At 41.4% G+C, this 23340-nt stretch overlaps 2 protein-coding genes across 2 annotated transcripts; both read right to left on the bottom strand.

Annotated features, from left to right (window-relative positions):
- Positions 1-4964: 4964 nt before the first annotated feature.
- LOC117042562 (vomeronasal type-2 receptor 26-like) lies at positions 4965-11020 on the bottom strand. The gene is made up of 4 exons (XM_033142101.1): positions 10929-11020; positions 8373-9185; positions 6443-6569; positions 4965-5863 (listed from the first exon to the last, which is right to left on the bottom strand). Exons 1-4 carry the CDS (start codon positions 10953-10955, stop codon positions 4965-4967), a joined length of 1866 nt encoding a protein of 621 aa, XP_032997992.1. The 5' UTR covers positions 10956-11020.
- Positions 11021-15647: 4627 nt separating this feature from the next.
- On the bottom strand, positions 15648-17999 carry LOC117042561 (vomeronasal type-2 receptor 26-like). Its single transcript, XM_033142100.1, has 3 exons — positions 17814-17999; positions 17097-17223; positions 15648-16546 (listed from the first exon to the last, which is right to left on the bottom strand). The coding sequence occupies exons 1-3, from the start codon at positions 17997-17999 to the stop codon at positions 15648-15650; spliced, it is 1212 nt and encodes a 403-aa protein (XP_032997991.1).
- Between the last annotated feature and the right edge of the window lie 5341 nt (positions 18000-23340).

Genomic DNA, 23340 nt, shown 5'->3' with positions numbered 1-23340 from the left:
ATTCAATTAGCAACATGCTCAACTCCCCAGCAACTCACCCCCAGCCAATCCTAGCTGTGGCCAGCCTAAAAACCCGCCCAATAACTGGGAGCTGCTCCTTTAACCCTTCTGCAACCCGTGCTCTCTTCAATGGGAGAACACGCTTTCTCATCTTTCTGACACCAGGATGTATAGCATAGAACATAACCATGCACGGGCATGTGATTCAGTCACCTCCTGACCAGAGCAATATGGTCATCACCACACCTTCCTCCTCCTGCGGTGGATGCTCCTTCCCTAAGGAGGGGTGGGCAACTTTGGAGGATATTGCAGGGACCTATGCTTGGCTGGAGAACCACATAGCAAATCTCAGATAAAGTTGAATTTTGAAAGATGGTGCATTTTGGTTCATGTATTGCTCCTGAAATAGCATATGATGATGATGATGACGACTAAGCTAAGTCCAGGTATTATTGCTACTGTATAAAGCCAATGGACAAGTCAGCTGCTTGGGTTGTATCATAAACCTGAACTTCTATTAGCACATGTGATTATCCCATGGCTTATCTCTGTGTTAGAGACAGAGGGGGCTCCTAAACAAGCAATAATCTATAAATGCCAGGACTCTTTGGAGGGTGTTATGAATATTAAAGTGGTATACATTTATGGAGGACGCGGGTGGCGCTGTGGGTTAAACCACAGAGCCTAGGGCTTGCTGATCAGAAGGTCGGCGGTTTGAATCCCTGCGACGGGGTGAGCTCCCGTTGCTCGGTCCCAGCTCCTGCCCACCTAGCAGTTCGAAAGCACGTCAAAGTGCAAGTAGATAAATAGGCACTGCACTGGCAGGAAGGTAAACGGCGTTTCCGTGTGCTGCTCTGGTTCGCCAGAAGTGGCTTAGTCATGCTGGCCACATGACCCGGAAGCTGTACGCTGGATCCCTCGGCCAGTAAAGCGAGATGAGCGCCGCAACCCCAGAGTTGGACACGACTGGACCTAATGGTCAGGGGTCCCTTTACCTTTACCTTTATACATTTATGGAGTGGAGATGACCCCAGAAGATTGCTGCTTCCCTGGAAGAATTTCCATCATACAGAGGAAGATGATTAATAGATATGTTATTCATAGGGTCCAGTATATCATGATCCATTAAACATTTAAGAAGTGTATGTTCAACTGTAGCTGTTTGTAGAGTTTGAAGCAAATCCTTGAAAATGCAGGACCTTCTGAAGGGACGCTCATTTCTATTGCTTTTTGAACCACATTAAGCATTTAAAGACAAGGTTGATTTATACCAGTCCATGTCAGTGAAATGGAGATCTTCATTAACAAGTCCATCAGATTATAAGAGAGATATGGTTGTGTAGGACTTCTCTTTATGCATTCACTTTCATCATTTATTACTACTTCCTTTTACAATTTTATCTTTTATTTATACTCATTTGATTCCATGCATTGTAATGGAATGCACAAGGTCTGAGCCCAGATTGAGATGGGTCAAGATAATTGTTTGACCTCAGCTGGTCCTAAGTATGTGATCTCCCAACCCTTGCTCTACATGACTTATTAAAGCATGCCAAGGGGGTATGAGTGGGTATTTTCAATGCATCCTCAAGGAAGAGGATAGTCCTGGTTGTCTTGAAAAACATGGTGCTTTGACAACTCCTAAAAATCTCCAACCTGAACCCATTGGACTAATAATATCTAGCTTCTAATACCGGTTGTTTGGGAAGTGTGGATGATGAAAGGTTTGTGATTGCCCTGCCATAAACCAGGGATTGGTCCACCTTAAGAACATATTATTTTCTATAAAGCTAAGAATCTGCAAAGAAGCTAAGAATCAGACACTACCACCTTCACTTTTTGTAGTTAGATGTGCCGTTGTGTTCAGATCTGGCCTGAGTGTGATAATGTAGCACTTGGGAATGAAGATGCAAGCCAGAAGCCCAGCACTGGAGGACAGCATAGAGAAGACCTTTGAATATGAACATTTAAATGATTTCTCTGCAAACTGCAACATAGGACTGAGAAATCGTCATAGTTTGGCCTTCTTTTAATACGAATTAATAAATTCAGGGGAGAAAGAATATCATAAGGCAAGTTCCGGGTGAGGTCCCACAAAGCTGTTGTGATCCAGACTTTCCCCAAAATGGGTTTTGCAAACCTTTCAACCACAATTAGCAAAACACGTATTGAACTAAAGAAGAAGCACATCTCCCCATAGCAGACAAATAAATTGATTTTGATCCAAATGAAAAATATTTTTAAAAGCGACGGTAATTCCGCATTCTGTATTGGGATTCTAAGTGAGAAGGCAGCACAAATTGTGTTTCTGGTTAGCAGAGGCCTAAAGGTCCTCACAAATCTCTCTCCATTGTCTGGAGCAACGAGGCCAATCCACATCCAACTGAAATGCAGGACTATTACCAGATAATGATGTTCTACTTTGGGGACCATTCGGTAGACAAAAGGGAACTGAGTTTTGTCATTAAGAGCATCAGAAACAAAACCATAACTGACCTAGTAAAGAATAGAAGAGATTAGTGCAGTCGTCCCCAACAAAATCCCAAATGCAAAACTTTGTACTTTCTTTAATGACAACTTTTCTGTTATATGGGAGACAATAAATGTCTGTTTTAATGGAGCTAGGCATCCTTACTCCACTGAGCTTAGCTGTATCCAGTTCTGGGAACCACAGTTCAAGAAGGATACTGACATGCTGGAATGTGTCCAGAGGAGGGCAACCAAAATGGTCAAAGGCCTGGAAACGATGCCTTATGAGGAACGGCTTAGGGAGCTGGGTATGTTTAGCCTGGAGAAGAGAAGGTTAAGGGGTGATTTGATAGCCATGTTCAAATATATAAAAGGATGTCATATAGAGGAGGGTGAAAGGTTGTTTTCTGCTGCTCCAGAGAAGCGGACACGGAGCAATGGATTCAAACTACAAGAAAGAAGATTCCACCTAAACATTAGGAAGAACTTCCTGACAGTGAGAGCTGTTCAGCAGTGGAATTTGCTACCAAGGAATGTGGTGGAGTCTCCTTCTTTGGAGGTCTTTAAGCAGAGGCTTGACAGCCAACTGTCAGGAATGTTTTGATGGTGTTTCCTGCTTGGCAGTCGGTTGGACTGGATGGCCCTTGTGGTCTCTTCCAAGTCCATGATTCTATGATCTCAGTTAGCTGTTTGGTTGCAGTAACCTGTTTGTCGTGGGTTGTTTTTGTTTTGTGCTATGTACTGATGGCAATTTTGTTTTTTTCTGTTACACTGTGTTCATTGAAGTAGTTGTACTACTAGGTACATTACTTGTATTATTCTTTCCCCTCGCCCCATGGAACATTTATTTTATTTTATTTTATTTATTATTTTATTTTTTAAAAAAAGTTTTACTCCAGTTACAAAAGTACACACATTGTCTTTCTTCATGTCATAAATTCCTTTTTATAGATAAGTATGTGTGAGGTTTTGTATCAGCATCATGTGGGTACTACAAAACACAGACCTTAACACCACCATATACTTACAACTGAGCTTTGCAAGGACATCTGCAATATTCAGGGAATTCAGCACCATGTCTACACATCTGTAGCTGAGAGACCCTAATGTCCACTTCAAGCTAAATTATCCAGTCATTTTTCACGAAACTAATGATCTTTTGAATATTTATATAGCAAATAAGGATACATTAGGCATGTAAACCTCAAGTCTTGCCTTTACTGTAAATATCACGTACTCTTTTATATTGTTTCTTTATCCTGAGCTCCCAGAGTTTGTTTCAAAGCTTATGACATTTCACTGCTCTATCATGTACCCTTTTAATTTCACCACTTGAGTCTTTCATATCTACATTATCTCTCATGTGGCACTAGCTTTTATTACTTCATTATTTGTAATTTCTGTTGGCATTCTCCTACATGCATGTTGACAAGTTCCTCAAAGACCCTTCTTTGTGATCCACACCATTTATACCTGTGGGATCTTGTATACCTAGCTAAGAGATTTCCCACACTTCCCCTTGTCACACTGCTTTCCACTGGGAAGCACCACAAATTGCTGTTTTTCCGATATAGAAGGAAAGAGTGGGTTTTCTGTGGGAAAGGAGTAGGGCATGTGGGAAATGATTCAGATCTGTGCATAAAAAGCGTGGATTAAGTGAGAAACAGCTCCAACTCGTGGACAAGCCCAGAATCTCCTGAGTCAAGCTTGTTAAAGAAGGTTGAGGACAAATGCTCTTTCTGTCTTAGAAACAGGAATGACATTTTCACATCTCTCCAAAGAAATTGCAAAGAATATTCAGGATTTTTCATTCCCTCCTGACATTCATACCTCTGGGGTTTTGTAGATGCTTGACATGGTTGAAATATCTTTGGATTATTTCCAAATAATCTGGAAAGCAAATTAAGGACTAGACAAATTGATTTGAAAGGTGCAAATCTATTTTAATACCAGTAACTTGCTAGTATCTCCTTGCATATTTTCAAATTTTCCAGCATATTTTGGGCATGACTCATGCCTATTGTGTGTCAACTACATTAAAATGTTTTGCACCTTGTACCAAATGAAGAATACCCATGGAACCAATATTCAATGAGAATTTCTTGATATGCACAGCAGGAAATAAAAATATACCAATGGAATATGTTTCTTTTCATTTTGAAAAACAATCCATAAGCAATTTATTTGTAATATTATCTAAGAATTTTTTATTTTCTTAATGCACAGATTCATTATTATTAAATTGCGATATTGATTTCTTACTAGGCAAAATATAAAACAGTCTTCAGAAAACAATTCATAAATAAGGTTTAGCAGGAGAAAAATGAACAGTGGCAAGGATGGAATATGATTCAAATGATTATTTTGTGTTCTGATTTCCAAAACAATAGCTTTCAAAGAGCTACATTCCCAACTCATGTGTTCTGGCTTTATTACTACCCTGTTAGCTATCAATAGCAAAAACCAAAAACATATTATAGGAATCAGGTTCCATATTAAGTCTTTGTAGTCAGATGTTCCTTTGTATTCAGACTTGGCCTGAGTACAATAATGTAGCACTTGGGAAGGAAGATGCAGCCCAGAAGCCCACCACTGGAGGCCAACATAGAGAAAACCTGCACGGCTACCATGTATTTCCCCTTGGTGCTCAGGTAGGTGGGAACAAAGGACACCCAAACACTGCAGAAGACCAGCATGCTGAAGGTGATCAGCTTGGCTTCATTGAAGGACCCAGGCAGCTTCCTGGCTAGGAAAGCCACCGTGAAGCAGATAGCAGCCAGGAAGCCCATGTAGCCAAGGACAGTGTAAAACATGGCAACAGATCCTTCACTGCATTGCAGGACGATCTCTCCAGCCTGGGTGTGCATGTCAGAGTTTGAGAATGGAGGAGAGCTACCCAGCCAGATGACACAGATGAGAATTTGGATACCGGAGCAGCAAATGACAATGGAATTAGCAAGACTCTTTCCCAGCCATCTCCTCACCCTGTTTCCTGGCTTAGTGGCAAGAAAGGCCAGCACAACGGTAATAGTTTTTGCTAACAAAGAAGAGACAGCAACTGAGAAGATGATGCCAAAGGCTGCCTGCCTGAGAAGGCAGGTCACTTTCCTTGGCCGGCCTATAAACAGAAAGGAGGACAAAAAGGACAGGAGGAGGGAGACAAGGAGGATGTAGGAAAGGTCCCTGTTGTTGGCTTTGACTATGGGAGTGTCAAGATATTTAATGAATATTCCTAAAACAAGGCCAGTGATTAAGGACAGAAACAGGGCAGTGGAAGCCAAGAGGGTCCCCAGATATTCATCATAGGACAGGAAGGTGATAATCTTGGGGATGCATTGATCTCTGTCCTTGTTAGGGTGTTGATCTTCTGGACATTTGGTGCAGTGGTCTGCATCTGGAAAAAGAAGAGTGTCTGCTTGAACATATTCCTATACAGTAGCAAAAAAAAGAAGGTAAATTGGGAATCCAGCCAACTCCTACAAATGGAAACAGTGATTGGGCTTGCTATTTCTTCTAATCAACACAGAGAGTTGGTCTTTTCCGTGTATGTCCCTAGTGCAGATACCCCCTTATTCACCTCCCAAGGAAGAGCTTGGAGTGATTTGAAGTTCCAAGTTGTTAATTGCAGCTACATCTTATCTCTACTCTAACACCAGGTGTTGTCAGATGGGTGTAATTTACAGAAAAAAGTTCCCTGGAGGAGCATGGACTGGAACTCGGTTTCACAGTACAAAGCAAACATCCTGTCTACTTTGCCACACTGACTGGTTCAAGGGAGCCTACCAGATGTAGTAACACTGCCAAATTCTTACATACTCAAAGCTGTTTCAGTGGTACCTTGAAGCTTTTTAAGGCTATGTAAATCACTGTTGAAACTTTATTAAATTCAACCATAAAATTATACTTGAATATTTCTCATCTAAGGACATATATTACTCTTCTTTTTGCTGCACTTTCCTCCGAAGTCTCCTACCTTCCTGAGTGGAGATCCTCCCTTCCGCACATGGAGCACAAGCATGGCAGCAAATCGGTTTCCCTTCCTGAACCTTCTTGGCATATCCAGGGCAACAGCTTTTGGCACACCTGGACTGAGGAAGGGTCTGACCCAAAACACAGAAAGCATATATGAAAGACTGTTGCTAACTAACTTCTGGGTCAGTGTACAGTCTCAGTCTATGTGGAATAGACACGGCTTTGGTGTAGATACGTTTTTTGACCCATGGCACAAAATGTATCTATGTATGGAAGTGAGAGCTGGACCATAAAGAAGACTGATCGCCGAAGAATTGATGCTTTTGAATTATGGTGCTGGAGGAGACTCTTGAGAGTCCCATGGACTGCAAAAAGATCAAACTTATCCATCCTTAAAGAAATCAGCCCTGAGTGCTCACTGGAAGGACAGATCCTGAACTTGAGGCTCCAGTATTTTGGCCACCTCATGAGAAGAGAAGACTCCCTATAAAAGACCCTGATGTTGGGAAAGATGGAAGGCACAAGGAGAAGGGGACGACAGAGGATGAGATGGTTGGACAGTGTTCTCGAAGCGACTAGCATGAGTTTGGCCAAACTGCGAGAGGCAGTGAAAGATAGGCGTGCCTGGTGTGCTCTGGTCCATGGGGTCACGAAGAGTTGGACACGACTGAACGACTGAACAACAACAACAAAACAGAGGGTCATAGTCCTTGGGACACAGTTGAAGGAGAAATAGACAATAATAGGGAATTACATTGAGACTGTATTGGCCTCGGGATTAGGAGTCAGAGCTGTCTGTCATCACTATAAAGGTCTAGTGAACACTACAAATCTGCAGTCATGAAAACCATTTACAAATATCAAAATCCAGAGAAACAAACAAGATGAAACAGAAAGAACGTTGGAGTAGCCGTGTTGTGCTCAATTCTGAAGTCTGGCATGCTTCCTGCCCACTGCAAAAGCCATGCCCCAGTCATAATCCAACCTGCTTCTTCATTTTCATGTTTCTTATTTTGACTTTCCTCCATTCATCTCCTCCCCCATTTAGTGTTTGCCCATTAATTGGATAGGCATAAGTTATATTGTTGTGTTCCCCCAACAGAGAATCAGAGCTCAACATATCTCTAAAAGGGAATACAATGCAACCAAACCTGGTTGAATAGCCTGGACCACTCAAGAGCCTCTTGGTCAATGGTGAATTTTGTGCCTGAGCATCCCTGTCTGCTTATGCTTCCAAATTTCACAGCACGAAAGGATTCATTGGGAAATGGCACCCAGTTCACAACGTCAGATTCAACTGTCAAGTGCCCATTCTCATCCAAATAGACTCCTTCCATTGAAATATTGTAAAACTGGGAGCTTCCCAGGAAAGGGTGGAACTAGAGCAGCAAAGAAAACATGCACATTAAAAAAGAAGAAAACCATCTGGATAACTTGGCCTAATCTCTGAAGGAGTTTGTAAAGACTGATACTTTATGTGTGTTTGGGCAATGGATCTGTGGCCCATTGTTTCTGCTTCAGCTTTTGGGGACAGATTAAAGCCATGAAATCCATAAGTTACATTCCACACCCTTGGAAGAATTTTGCAAGCATCTGCTTCCTATTTGTCAACATAAGGTTGTCGGAAGATGTGCGTAGACATTAGCTTCCTTGCTACTCATTGCAGGAAGCCTTGCTAAGGGATCAGGTGTGAAAGTGGAGTCAGATTTTCTTCTCAACAGCAAAATTAGGGTGTGGGCAACAGTTCAGTAAATGGGAGAAGCTGAGCCAGTGTTGAGGAGAACCCGATTTAACCCGATAATGGAATTCATGGTACTGATCCCTGTTATCAGCAGATCGGTTGAGACCATTGCAGTAAACAACAACAAAAAAACAAAAACAACTGGCTTTGAACAGGTCAGCAAAGGTACTGGTGAGGTAAAAAGGAATACCTGCCAAGACTGTATCCTTTGATATTTCAGCCTCTTTTTACCCTTCGCCACCATCTGAGTGGATGTGGAGGAGAGTGCAGCCCTTAAGGCCCGTGACAGAGCAAGGACAAGGTTGTATATACTGTAGTTATCCAGAGACAGGGTTTTCTCAATCACTTCGTCAGGCAGGGACTCCAGAAGGTCAACTTCCTGGCACCTTTTCCTTCCTTTGACAGAGAATATGTGCCTTGAATATGAACACTTAAATGATTTCTCGCCAAACTGAAACATAGGATTAAAAAACGTGACATAATTGTCATAGTTTGGCCTTCTTTTAATACGAGTTAAGAAAGAAAAAAACCCACGAATGTGTAGGGGAGAAAGGAGATCATAAGACAAGTTCAAGGTGAGATCCCACAAAGCTGTTGTGATCCAGATTTTCCCCACAATGGGTCTTACATACTTTTCAACTATGAATTGTAAAATAGATATTGAACTATAGAAGTAACGATTCTCCCCATAGTAGACTAATACATTGACTTCGTTCCACATGAAAAATGTTTTAGAAGGTGGCTGTATTTTTGTATCTTGTACTTGGATGCTAAGTGAGAAGGCAGCACAAATTGTGTTCCTGGTTAGCAGAGGCTTCAACATCCTCATGAACCTCTCTCCATTGTTGGTGTCTGGAGCAACGAGGCCAATCCAAGTCCAGTTGAAGTGCAGGAGCAGTTGGACTATCCCCAGATACTGATGTTCTTCTTTGGGGACCATTCGGTAGACAAACGGGAACTGCATTTTGTCATTAAGAGCATCAGAAACAAAACCATAACTGACCTGGTAAAAAACAGAAGAGATCGGTGTTGTCACCCCCCAACAAAATCCCAAATCTAGTACTTTGTACTTGCCTGAATTATAACTTTTCTCTGACATGGGAAACAAGAAAAGACATAGTTTATGTGGGAAAACAATATCCCAGGGGAGCTTAACAATATATTTATTGTTATAAATTTGGTTATGAAATAAATAACCATATTTCGTTGTTTGCTTTAAAAAAAAAAGGTGACAAAGTCTTTAGAATGGGTTGTGTTTGCTTTATGTTATGCCCTGATTTCGTTTTTGGTATTGCTTTTACAACGTTTCTTGTAGTAAATTTATACAATTGTATTATATGATTTAATCATTATTTATTCATTAAATTATCAAAATTTATGAAAAAATAGATATTGTTGAAAAGGAAAAAGTTCACACACAATTACAATGAACATTTTAGCTCACATTAGACCTATAATAGCTAAAGTACTAATTCTCCACAGGAGTCAGTTTAGTTTTCAAAAATTGGTCAAATTTATTTTTACTAGACATTATATTTCAGATCTTTCTACGCATTCCTTGACATATTGCAAAACTCAACAGTTATCCCATTTGTTGGAAAGGATGTTCCACTACAGGGACATATCAACACATGTGTGTGGAGCATCCCAAAATGAAAAGTTGTGGGGAAAATGTGTTTACAGAATTATCCTTTATTCTAAGACAGACAGTACTCATGACCCCAGGACTGGTTCTGCCTAACTTGTATAAACACAATATGTAGCAAATTAGAAACTAAGTATTTTGCAATTGATGCTTTTGAATTATGGTGCTGGAGGAGACTCTTGAGAGTCCCATGGGCTACAAGAAGATCAAACCTATTCATCTTTAAGAAATCAGCCCTGAGTGCTCACTAGAAGGACAGATCCTGAAGTTGAGGCTCCAGTACTTTGGCCACCTCATGAGAAGAGAAGACTCCCTGGAAAAGACCCTGATGTTGGGAAAGATGGAGGGCACAAGGAGAAGGGGACGGCAGAGGATGAGATGGTTGGACAGTGTTCTCAAAGCTACTAACATGAGTTTGGCCAAACTGCAGGAGGCAGTGAAGGATAGGCATGCCTGGCGTGCTCTGGTCCATGGGGTCACGAAGAGTCGGACACGACTGAACGACTGAACAACAACAACAATTTTGCCTCTTGTTTATTGAATGCTTCCTTTTGCGTATTTGTTCATGTATATCCCACATGGCATTAGCTTTTATTACTCATTTATTGTTATTTCGGTTTTGATGGCTAGGAATCAATATAACTGAAAGATTCCATTCTCCTGCATGAATTTTGACAATTTCCTCAAAGACCCTTCTCCATGATTCACACCATTTATACCTGTGGGATCTTGAAGACTCCACTAAGGGCTTCTCCATACTTCCCCTTGTCCCATTGCTTTCCTTGGGCAAAACCACAGATTGCTGTTTTTTCTGGTTTAGAGTGAAAGAATAGATTTTCTGTGGGAAAGGAGTAGGGTAAGGGGAAAATTGCTCGGATCCAGGCCAAAAAACCACAGGGCAAATGGAAAGCCACTCAGATCTTTGCTTTTTAACTATGGGATAAGTGTAGATGAGTCCAGAATCTCCTTAGTTATCTTTGTCAAGAGGGGGTTGAGGGCAAATGCTCCTTCTGCCTTAGAATCATGAACAACATTTTCACATCTTTCCAAAGAAATTGCACTAACATTCTGTGATTTTTCCTTCCCTCCTGACATTCATACCTGTGGGGTTTTGTAGATGCTTGACATGGTGGAAATATCTTTGGATGTGTCAGAGTCAGCCCCTTCAATAACGGCCAATACTTTATTCCATGGCCCACAGTAATAGTTTGGGATGTTTGCCTGCCCAGGGCAGAGCAGGTCCACCATGGCACCACAAGTCATTCTGGCATTGAAATAGTTGTCATAGATGTCATAGCCCAGGGTGTGGTTGGGGGAAAGCCGGTGGTTCTCATTGACTTCCCGAACGGCAAACAAGAAGGAAACGATAAGCCAGTATGCCAGGGGTCCTGTCCTAGAAAAAAGTGTGTGTCACCTTGACATTCTTTTCACACAGAGACCAGAATGTGTCATCCTTACCTGTGATGGGGGGCAAAAATCATGAAATGGGTCTCCAGCATCTGTTACACCTGAGATCCACCAACCCCTTCCTCTCCCAATCTTAGAAAAATATGGTCTCAATATGGTGCTGCTAGAAAGGGACATTTGGAGTCCATGAGGTCACATTCAGTTTGCATAAAGCTTTAACATCAGTTAGCACATAAGGGTTCCATGATCACTGCAGATGGTGACAGCAGTCACGAAATTAGAAGACGCCGGCTTCTTGGGAGAAAAGCAATGACAAACCTAGACAGCATCATCTTAAAAAGCAAAGACATCACCTTGCCGACAAAGGTCCGTATAGTTAAAGCTATGGTTTTCCCAGTAGTAATTTACGGAAGTGAGAGCTGGACCATAAAGAAGACTGATCGCCGAAGAATTGATGCCTTTGAATTATGGTGCTGGAGGAGACTCTTGAGAGTCCCATGGACTGCAAGAAGATCAAACCTATCCATTCTTAAAGAAATCAGCCCTGAGTGCTCACAAGAAGGACAGATCCTGAAGTTGAGGCTCCAGTACTTTGGCCACCTCATGAGAAGGGAAGACTCCCTGGAAAAGACCTAATGTTGGGAACTTGGAGGGCACAAGGAGAAGGGGACGACAGAGGATGAGATGGTTGGACAGTGTTCTCGAAGCTACTAACATGAGTTTGGCCAAACTGCGAGACGCAGTGAAGGATAGGCGTGCCTGGTGTGCTCTGGTCCATGGGGTCACGAAGCGTCGGACACGACTGAACGACTGAACAACAACAAACAGCACATAAGGACTTACCCATAAACTCTGGTAAAGGGAGGCTCATTGAAGACGCTTGGCTTGAACACAACAGGTACTGCAGATACAACCCCGCTGATGTGGTAGTCTCCTGGCCTGAACCAATTCGAGGGTTCATTTGGATCCTTTATCAAAGTCAAAGGGCATTTTGCTTTTGTCACCCCAGATTTTACTTCAGGTACTAGCAACTGCAGCCACAGCAGAAGCGGAAGAAGTCGACACATTCTGGGTCTGCCTGCTACCCCTCCTTTCCTATTGGCTGCTATCAGCAACAGATCTCTTAAAGTACCAGCAGCCAAAAGCCCAGCTGCCATGATGTAATCAAAGAGAGTATACGTGGCTTGAGAGTCAACAGGGGTTCATTTGAGCCTCACAAAGGCAGCATAGGTTGCCCACCCTTGGGGGCCCAGGAGAGAGGTATTTATGCCCAAGTTCTTTCAGGCAAAGTTTGTAGAACTTACAATATGCCGCTGTTCCTTGTGAATGGACTCAAATATGACCTTATTTCTGGGGTGGTGATGGGGAGTCTCTTGAGCTTTGGTAAGAAGAGGAGTAAATCACCATTATTTTAAATAATTGTGAAGGAGAGGATTGCCTCTGCAGCCTCGTGGACTCTCCTGGTGGCTCCAGGTGCAGCACGGGACAAAAACATGTTTCTGTGAACTTGTCACTGTAGTTCTACATTGTGACATGGGTCAGAAATCGGGCAGTGGAGCTTGGCACGACCTATCCCAGCGTCTCTGAAAGAGTCAGCCAAGGACCATCAGTGGACATCAGTTCCACAGCCCAACCTGTACCCCCTGACTCCCCCATCTGTGGCCATGCATAGTCCCTTTGCCTAGACCAATGGCAGTACTGCAAGTTTAAAGTATGCTGGATACAGGTTTCTAGGAGATAAGGAAGCTCAAGGGGGAGGGATGGAGAAGGAAGGGATGTTCCACTCTTCTGAAGATCAAGGGCAAGAGAATGTGTTGTGTGAAATTAGGTTGAGTGATGTAAGGTTAATATCTTAAATCATCATCCTAATAACCTGGCAATATAGAGGAAAGAGATAAGAGAGGAGAACTGTTATAGGGGGAGGAAGTGAATGTAATAGGATTGGGGAGGAAGGATGGCAGTTTTTGGAGTAGAATCATAGAATCATAGAGTTGGAAGAGACCACAAGGGCCATCCAGTTCAACCCCCTGCCAAGCAGGAAACACCATCAAAGCATTCCTGACAGATGGCTGTCAAGCCTCTGCTTAAAGACCTCCAAAGAAGGAGACTTCACCACACTCCTTGGCAGCAAATTCCACTGTCCAACAGCTCTTACTGTCAGGAAGTTCTTCCTAATGTTTAGGTGGAATCTTCTTTCTTGTAGTTTGAATCTATTGCTCCATGTCCGCTTCTCTGGAGCAGCAGAAGACAACCTTTCTCCCTCCGCTATATGACATCCTTTTCTATATTTGAACATGGCTATCATATCACCCCTTAACCTTCTCTTCTCCAGGCTAAACATACCCAGCTCCCTAAGCCGTTCCTCATAAGGCATTGTTTCCAGGCCTTGGACCATTTTGGTTGCCCTCTTCTGGACACGTTCCAGCTTGTCAGTATCCTTCTTGAACTGTGGTGCCCAGAACTGGACACAGTATTCCAGGTGAGGTCTGACCAGAGCGGAATACAGTGGTACTATTACTTCTCTTGATCTAGATCAGTGTTTTTCAACCTTTTTTGGGCAAAGGCACACTTGTTTCATGAAAAAAATCACGAGGCACACCACCATTAGAAAATGTTAAAAAAATTAACTCTGTACCTATATTGACTATATATAAAGTAATTCTCTTGAATTTTTCAATTTTTCCCACGGCACACCAGGCAACATCTCGCGGCACACTAGTGTGCCGCAGAACAGTGGTTGAAAAACACTGATCTAGATGCTATACTCCTATTGATGCAGCCCAGAATTGCATTGGCTTTTTTAGCTGCTGCATCACACTGTTGACTCATGTCAAGTTTATGGTCTACCAAGACTCCTAGATCCTTTTCACATGTACTGCTCTCAAGCCAGGTGTCACCCATCCTGTATTTGTGCCTTTCATTTTTTTCGCCCAAGTGTAGTACTTTACATTTTTCCCTGTTAAAATTCATCTTGTTTGCTTTGGCCCAGTCCTCTAATCTGTTAAGGTCATTTTGAAGTGTCATCCTGTCCTCTGGGGTATTAGCCACCCCTCCCAATTTGGTGTCATCTGCAAACTTGATCAGGATGCCCTCAAGCCCATCATCCAAGTCTTTGATAAAGATGTTAAATAACACTGGGCCCAAGACAGAACCCTGTGGCACCCCACTAGTCACTTCTCTCCAGGATGAAGAGGAGCCATTAATGAGTACCCTTTGGGTTCGGTCAGTCAGCCAGTTACAAATCCACTGAATGGTAGCATTGTCTAGCCTGCATTTTACCAGCTTCTCTACAAGAATATCATGGGGCACCTTGTCAAAGGCCTTGCTGAAATGTAATATGATAGAAGCTGTGAAGGGAGGAGGGAAGATAAAATGTGGGCTAGACAATGCTACCATTCAGTGGATTTGTGTTATAATGTGGTGACACTAGATGGAACTGTGGAGTTCCATCATTTGCCAATGTGATTTCCCATTGTGATGTTTACAACATGTATTCCTGATGTGTCTAGATCCAGTCTAGAGAGGATGTACCTTGGGTTAAGAACTTAATTCATTTCGGAGGTCTGTTCTTAACCAGAAACTGCTCATAACCTAAGGTACTACTTTAGCTAATGGGGCCTCCCACTGCCGCCGCACCAGTTCTGCGTGATTTCTGTTCTCATCCTGAAGCAAAGTTCTTAACCCGAGGTACTATTTCTGGGTTAGCGGAGTCTGTAACCTGAAGTATCTGTAACCTGAAGTGTCTGTAACCCGAGATACCACTGTAATGCTTAGTTTTGCTTGAACTACAAGGATAATGTTGTGCAAAAATGTTCTAACGGGGCAACCACGGACAGCTGGCAAAGCAAAAAAAGGTACTAGACAAACTGATTTGAAAGGTACAAACCTATTTTAATAACTTCCTAATATCTCTTTGCATATTTTGAAATTATCCAGCATATCTTGGGCATGACTCATGCCTATTCTGGGTCAACTGCTTTAAAAAATGTTTTGCAGCATGTACAAAATGAAGAACACACATGACATCAATATTCAAGGTGACTCTCTTGATATGCACAGCAGGAAATAAAGAGATGGCAATGGAATATGGTTCTTTTCAATTTATTTGTAATACTAAGAAATTTTTATTTTCTTAATGAACAGTATTCATTATTATTAAATTGAGATAAGGATTTCTTATTAGTAAAATATACAAACAGTTTTCAGAAAAGAATTCTTAAAAAAGGTTTAGCGGGAGAAAAATGAACAGTGGTAACGAAGGATTATTATTCAAATGATAATTTTCTGTTCTGATTTCCAAAACAATAGCTGTTAAGGAGCTACGTTCCCAACTCATGTGTCCTGGCTTTATTGCTACCATGCTGGCTATCAATTGCAAAAACCAAAAATATATTATAGGAATCAGGTGACATATTAACTCTTTGTAGTCAGGTGCTCCTTTGTATTGAGACTAGGCCTGAGTACAATAATGTAGCACTTGGGAAGGAAGATGCAGCCCAGAAGCCCAGCACTGGAGGCCAACATAGAGAAGACCTGCACGGCTACCATGTACTTCCCCTTGGTGCTCAGGTAGGTGGGAACAAAGGACACCCAAACACTGCAGAAGACCAGCATGCTGAAGGTGATCAGCTTGGCCTCATTGAAGGCCCCAGGCAGCTTCCTGGCTAGGAAAGCCACCGTGAAGCAGATGGCAGCCAGGAAGCCCATGTAGCCAAGGACAGTGTAAAACATGGCAACAGATCCTTCATTGCATTGCAGTATGATCTCTCCAGCCTGGGTGTGCATGTCAGAGTGTGGGAATGGAGGAGAGGTACCCAGCCAGATGACACAGATGAGAATTTGGATACCGGAACAGGAAATGACAATGGAATTAGCCAGACTCTTTCCCAGCCATCTCCTCACCCTGTTTCCTGGCTTAGTGGCCAGAAAGGCCAGCACAACGGTAATAGTTTTTGCTAACAAAGAAGAGACAGCAACTGAGAAGATGATGCCAAAGGCTGTCTGCCTGAGAAGGCAGGTCACTTTCCTTGGCTGGCCTATAAACAGAAAGGAGGACAAAAAGGACAGCAGGAGGGAGACAAGGAGGATGTAGGAAAGGTCCCTGTTGTTGGCTTTGACTATGGGAGTGTCAAGATATTTAATGAATATTCCTAAAACAAGGCCAGTGATTAAGGACAGAAACAGGGCAGTGGAAGCCAAGAGGGTGCCCAGATATTCATCATAGGACAGGAAGGTGATAATCTTGGGGATGCATTGATCTCTGTCCTTGTTAGGGTGTTGATCTTCTGGACATTTGGTGCAGTGGTCTGCATCTGCAAAAAGAAGAGTGTCCGCTTGAACATTTTCCTGTAGACTAGCAAAAAAGCAGATAAATTGGGAATCCAGCCAACTCATACAAATGGAAACAGTGATGGGACTTGCTGTTTCTTCTAATCAACACTGAGAGTTTGTCCTTTCCGTGTAGGTCCCTAGTGCAGATACCCCCTTATTCACCTCCCAAGGAAGAGCTTGGAGTTATCTAGACTTCCAAGTTGTTGATTGCAGATACATTTGATCTCACCCCTAACACCCGGTGTTGTCAGATGGGTGCAATTTACAAAAAAAAAAAAAGCCTTGGAGGAACCAAACACCCTAGCTACTTTGCCACATTGACTGGTCAAGGGAGCCTACCCGATGTAGCAACACTGCCTAATTCTTACATACTCAAGGCTGTCTCAATGGTACCTGGAAAGCTTTATTAAGACTATGTAAATTACTATTGAACCTTTATTAAATTCAACCATAAGATTATACTTGAATATTCATCAACAAAGGACATATTTTATTGTTCTTTTTGCTGCACATTCCTCTGAAGTCTCCTACCTTCCTGAGTGGAGACCATCCCTTCCGCACATGGAGCACAAGCATGGCAGCAAATCGGTTTCTCTTCCTGAACCTTCTTGGCATATCCAGGGCGACAGCTTTTGCTACACCTTGACTGAGGAAGGGTCTGACCAAAAAGACAGAAAGCATCAATGAAGGACTGTTACCAAGTAACTTCTGGGTCAGTGTACAGTCTCAGTCTATGTGGAATGGACACATATTTGGTGGAGATGGTTTTTTTGACCCATGGGACAAAACAGAGGGTCATAGTCCTTGGGACACAGTTGGGGCACAAACAGATAATCAAGAAGAAAGAATTACATAGGGACTGTATTGGCCTTGGATTTATGAGTCAGAGGTGTCTGCCATTATTACAAAGGTCTAGTAAACACAGTACAAATCTTCAGTTGTGGAAACCTTTTAAAAATATCAAAATCCAGAGAAACAAACAAGCTGAAACAGAAAGGTATTTGGAGCAGACATGTTCTGCTCAATTCTGAAGTCTTGCCTGCTTCCTGAACACTGCAAAAGCCATGCCTCAGTTGCTTCTCCATTTTCATGTTTCTTATTTTGACTTTCCTCCGTTCATCTCCTCCCCCATATAGTGTTGGCCCATTAATTCTATAGGCAGCAGTTTTATTGTTGTGTTCCCCAACAGTCTCAGAGGTTAACATATCTCTAAAAAAAAATACCGTGCAATGAATGGTTTTTCCAAACCTGGTTGAACAGCCTGGACCGCTCAAGAGCCTCCTGGTCAATGGTGGATTTTGTGCCTGAGGATCCTTGTCTGCTTATGCTCCCAAATTTCACTACATTAAAGGTTTCATTGGGAAATGCCACCCAGTTCACAATGTCGTATTCAACTGTCAACTGCCCATTCTCATCCAAATACACTCCTTCCATTGTAGTATTGTAAAACTGGGAACTTCCCAGGAAAGGGTGAAGCTAGAACAGGAAAGAAAGCATGCACATTTAGAGAAGAATAAGATTGTCTAGATAACATTGCTGAAGATCTTTGTACAGACTGACACAGGTTGGGGACAGGTTAAAGCCATGAGATCCATAAGCATCATTCCTCACCCTGGGAAGAATTCTGCAAGCATAAGCTTCTGATTTGTCAAAGCAAAGTTGTTGGAATTGGTGTGTTGACATTAGCTTCCTTGGCTAGTAATAGCAGGAAGCCTTGCTGAGGGATCAGATGGTAAAGTGGAGGCAGATTGCCTTCTCAGAAGCAAAACTAGGATGTGGGTAACAGTACAATAAGGACCCAGGTGGCGCTGTGGGTTAAACCACAGAGCCTAGGGCTTGCCGATCAGAAGGTCGGCGGTTCGAATCCCTGCGACGGGGTGAGCTCCCATGCTTGGTCCCCGCTCCTGCCTACCTAGCAGTTCGAAAGCACGGCAAAGTGCAAGTAGATGAATAGGGACCGCTCCGGCGGGAAGGTAAATGGCATTTCCCTGTGCTGCTCTGGTTCGCCAGAAGCTGCTTAGCCATGCTGGCCACATGACCCGGAAGCTGTACGCCGGCTCCCTCGACCTATACAGCAAGATGAGCGCCGCAGCCCCATTGTCGGACACGACTGGACCTAATGGTCAAGGGTCCCTTTACCTTTAACAGTACAGTATACGGAGGAAAGTAAATCCAGTGTTGAGGCAAGCCTGATTTCACCTGAGAATGGAATTCACGGCACTGATTCCGGTTCAGAAAAGATATCTGTGAGGGAAACAGGAATACCTGCCAAGACTGTATCCTTTGATATTTCAGCCTCTTTTTACCCTTCGCCACCATCTGAGTGGATGTGGAGGAAAGCGCAGCTCTTAAGGCCCGTGCCAGAGCAAGGACAAGGTTGTAAATACTGTAGTTATCTAGAGACAGGGTTTTCTCAATCACTTCTTCAGGGAGGGACTCCAGAATGTCATCTTCCCTGCACCTTTTCCTTCCTTTCACAGACAATATGTGCCTTGAATATGAACAATTAAATGATTTCTCCCCAAACTGAAACATAGAATAAAGAAATCTTTCATAATCGTCATAGTTTGGCCTTCTTTTAATACGAGTTAAGAAAGAAAAAAACCCATGAATGTGTAGGGGAGAAAGCAGATCATAAGACAAGTTCAAGGTGAGATCCCACAAAGCTGTTGTGATCCAGATTTTCCCCAAAATGGGCCTTATAAGCATTTCAACTGTCTTCTGCAAATTATATATTGAACTATAGAAGAAGCGTATCTCTCCATAGTAGACTAATACATTGACTTTGTTCCACATGGAAGATGTTTTGAAAGGCAACACTACTCTTGTATTCTGTACTGGGATGCTCAGTGAGAAGGCAGCACAAATTGTGTTCCTGGTTAGCAGAGGCGTCAATGTCCTCATGAACCTCTCTCCATTGTTGTTGTCTGGAGCAACGAGGCCAATCCAAGTCCAGTTGAAGTGCAGGAGGAGTTGGACTATCCCCAGATACTGATGTTCTTCTTTGGGGACCATTCGGTAGACAAAAGGGAACTGAGTTTTGTCCATAAGAGCGTCAGAAACAAAACCATAACTGACCTGGTAAAGAACAGAAGAGATTAATGTTGTCACCCCCAACAAAATCCCAATTGTATTGGAAAACGGGATGTCTACAGGAGATATGTGTTAAAACCAGGGTGGATAAAAATCAATGATTTTTTAAAAAAAAAATCAAAAAAATCATATATTTTTTATTTAAATCAGATTTTTTTGATTTAAATCGGATTTTTTAAAAATTAAAATGCTTTTTTGGGAAAATATATTACCACCCAAAGGTTATTCATTCATGAAATAAAGATTAGTTTTTTAATTATGTAGAATAAGGCTGTATATGTTTAATTTTTTGGTAAATAAATTCCATTAATCCATCCACAATGTCATTTATGCTCTTCCATAGGTTTTTGTAAGATTATTGGGCAGTTTCTCTGCCTACAAGATATTATCACAGATGCTTGGTTTACTTTTGCAGTTCTCAAAACTGAATTTGACTCAGCAGAGATCACATGCCTCCTCTTCACAGCAAAAATGTTATAACATGAACAGAGTTGAGAAAAAGACCTTAATCCTATTGTTCTACAAACCTATGAATACAGAATCAACCCCTTCAGTGTTAAGTTTCAAGAAGTTCAGTGAACAGAATAGAAACAATATTTTTCTGATTGTTTGGAGTGGAATGGATCTAATAAATCTATTTAAATTGTTATTATTAAGGTAATGATTATTTTTCTCCTTCCTAAGTAAAACAGAAAAGTTGTCCAAATATGAATGATTAACCTATTAAACTGGGGATAAAAAAAACTAATATGAAAAGTTGTTATTCTAAAAATCTTCATCTACTTGCATATTAAAGTTATACTAGCAAGAATTAGTCTTTATGTAGAAAACTGTGATTTAAATCAAGCCTTACTGGCTAGTGATTTAAATCAGTTTGATTTAAATCAAATCCACCCTGGTTAAAACACAACAAAAGCTTTGTCTCCATGCCAGCTTTTGAGGAATAAAGGTAACGGGAATAAGTAGGTGAAAAGAAAGTGAAGGTATAACTTTACCTAGAAGGTACTGGATAGTAGGTACAATATATTTTATTGTGTTGTAAACATTCAAGTTAACATAAGTTGATGCAAAGGGAGTTGACAGGAAGTCAGTGTGGAGGAAGCAGAGGTAAAGTGGGGGAATAACAAATAGAATATTATCAATATTATTATTATTATTATTATTATCATTATTATTTTCCTTTTGTTATTTTTTATTTACTTATTTATTGTAATGATTGTATTTTATGCAAAATAGTGAAATCAAAACACAAACAACCAAATACGTTTGTATGTAATCACATTTACCGTATTTTTGTTTTTGAAAATGATTTGATTAATGGCTGGAAGTTTGTAATCTTATCGTGTAATCTTGTTTTGTTAATTAAAACCATGCAATAAAAATTAAAAAAGAAAAACAAAAAACAGAAAACAAAATCCCAATTGTAGTACTTTGTACTTGCCTGAATGAAAACTTTTCTCTGATATGGGAAACAGAGAAAACACACAGTTTCATGGAGGCTGAGGGGCCTTACTCCAGGGAGCTTAACAACATATTTAGTTGTTTGTTTTCAAAAAACGGTGACAGAGTATTTGGAATGGGTTGTGTTTGCTTTATCTTATGCCTTGATTGTATTTTGTTACTGCTTTTAGAACATGTTTCTTGTAGCAGTTTTATTTAGTTGTATATGATCTCATCATTATTTATTCATTAAGGGTCACATTTAAGAAAAAGGAACAGATTTTGTTAAAAAGGAAAAAGGTCACACACAATTCAAATGAACATTTTTAGCTCTAATAATAATAATAATAATAATAATAATAATAATAATAATAATAATAATAATAATTTATTCATACCCTGCCCATTTGGCTGGGTTTCCCCAGTCACTCTGGGCGGCTAATAATAGTCACAAGTTCTTCTATATAAAATTAAATCCTAAAATTATTTGCTATAAACCCGACAGATGTGTAAATGGGTATCTACACTAGATTGCTGAGGTATTTGTATTAGAAGAAACTTGCCCTTTGCTTGTACATGATAAAAGATATGCTTTGTGGCAAAAAAAAACAACCCATAAACTTCTCCTGATATCATCAGCTCACATTTCTTAAGTGAGAAATGAGCGCTGATTTATCCCAAATAAATGTACCAAGTGTACAATTAATCTCTGGAGAATAAACATTGTTAGACAACATTTCATTTTGTGTTTACAAAGGCACAATGCAAAATCATAACTTTTTACTGCATTATTTATATGTTGCATTTTAATATATTAGAATTCATTGAGGAATGGCTGAAGGAGCTGGGTGTGTCTAGCCTGGAAAAGAGGAGATATGATAGCTACATTCAAATAATATCTTAAGGGCTGTCACACAGAAGAGGGAAGATGTTTGTTTTCTCCTGTTCTGGAAGGTAGTGCTTTAACCAATGGCTTCAAGCTGCAGGAAAGGTGATTCCAATTAGACTTACGGAATTATTATTTTTTATTGTAACTGCTCTTTGGCAGTGGAATGGTCTCCTTTGGGAGGTTGTGGGCTCTCCTCCCTCAGAGTTTTTTAGGCAGAGATTGGATGGCCATCTGACATAGCTGAGATTCCTGCATTGCAGGAGATTGGAATGGATGACCCTTGGGTTTTCCCCAATATTAATTCTAACATTAAGAGTTGCCACATCTTCTATCCTTTGATTAAAGGGGGTCATAGGGGGTGACCCCTATGGTCATAGCTGGACCATAAAGAAGGCTGATCACCGAAGAATTGATGCTTTTGAATTATGGTGCTGGAGGAGACTCTTGAGAGTCCCATGGACTGCAAGAAGATCAAACCTATCCATTCTCAAAGAAATCAGCCCTGAGTGCTCACTAGAAGGACAGATCCTGAAGTTGAGGCTCCAGTACTTTGGCCACCTCATGAGAAGAGAAGACTCCCTAGAAAAGACCCTGATGTTGGGAAAGATGGAGGGCACAAGGAGAAGGGGACGACAGAGGATGAGATGGTTGGACAGTGTTCTCGAAGCTACTAACATGAGTTTGGCCAAACTACGAGAGGCAGTGAAGGATAGGCGTGCCTGGCGTGCTCTGGTCCATGGGGTCACGAAGAGTCGGACACGACTGAACGACTGAACAACAATAGGGGGTAAAGGGAGACCTTCCTCCGATATTGAAGCTAAGTGAGCCAGTTTTCCCCCCATGAAACTAATTATCTTTCATGAGTCAAGGTAGCATATAAATATGTAAATAATAAGCTGGACCACATTAGGAATGTAAATCTCAAGTCTTTCCTTTACTGTTAATTTCTCTTACTTTTACGGGTTTATCTAAGGTTTGCTTAGCCTGAGCATACAGAGTTTGTTTCAGAGATGATGACGTTCCATTGCCTTGTCATGCACTTTTTTGTATTTTGCCTCTTGTTTCTTTAATGTTTCCTTTTGCATATTTGTTCATTTGTATCTCACATGGCATTGCTATCATTACCTATTCCATTTTTCTGCATTAATTTTGACAATTTCCTCAAAGATCCATCGCCATAAAACACAGGGTTTTCCCTGGGAAAGGAGTAGGGTAAGGGAGAAATGGCTTGGACTCATGCCTAAAAAGCAGAGGGCAAATGGAAAGCCGCTCAGACCCCTGCTTTCTAGCCATAGGATAGGAGGAAGTGTGGATGAGTCCAGCATCTCCTGAGTCATCTTTGTTAAGAGGGGG

The sequence above is a fragment of the Lacerta agilis genome, chromosome 2 (assembly GCF_009819535.1).
Source record: "Lacerta agilis isolate rLacAgi1 chromosome 2, rLacAgi1.pri, whole genome shotgun sequence".
Lineage (NCBI taxonomy): Eukaryota > Metazoa > Chordata > Lepidosauria > Squamata > Lacertidae > Lacerta > Lacerta agilis.
The sequence above is the reverse complement of the archived record's forward strand: the minus strand, read 5'-3'. Positions and strand labels throughout refer to the sequence as shown.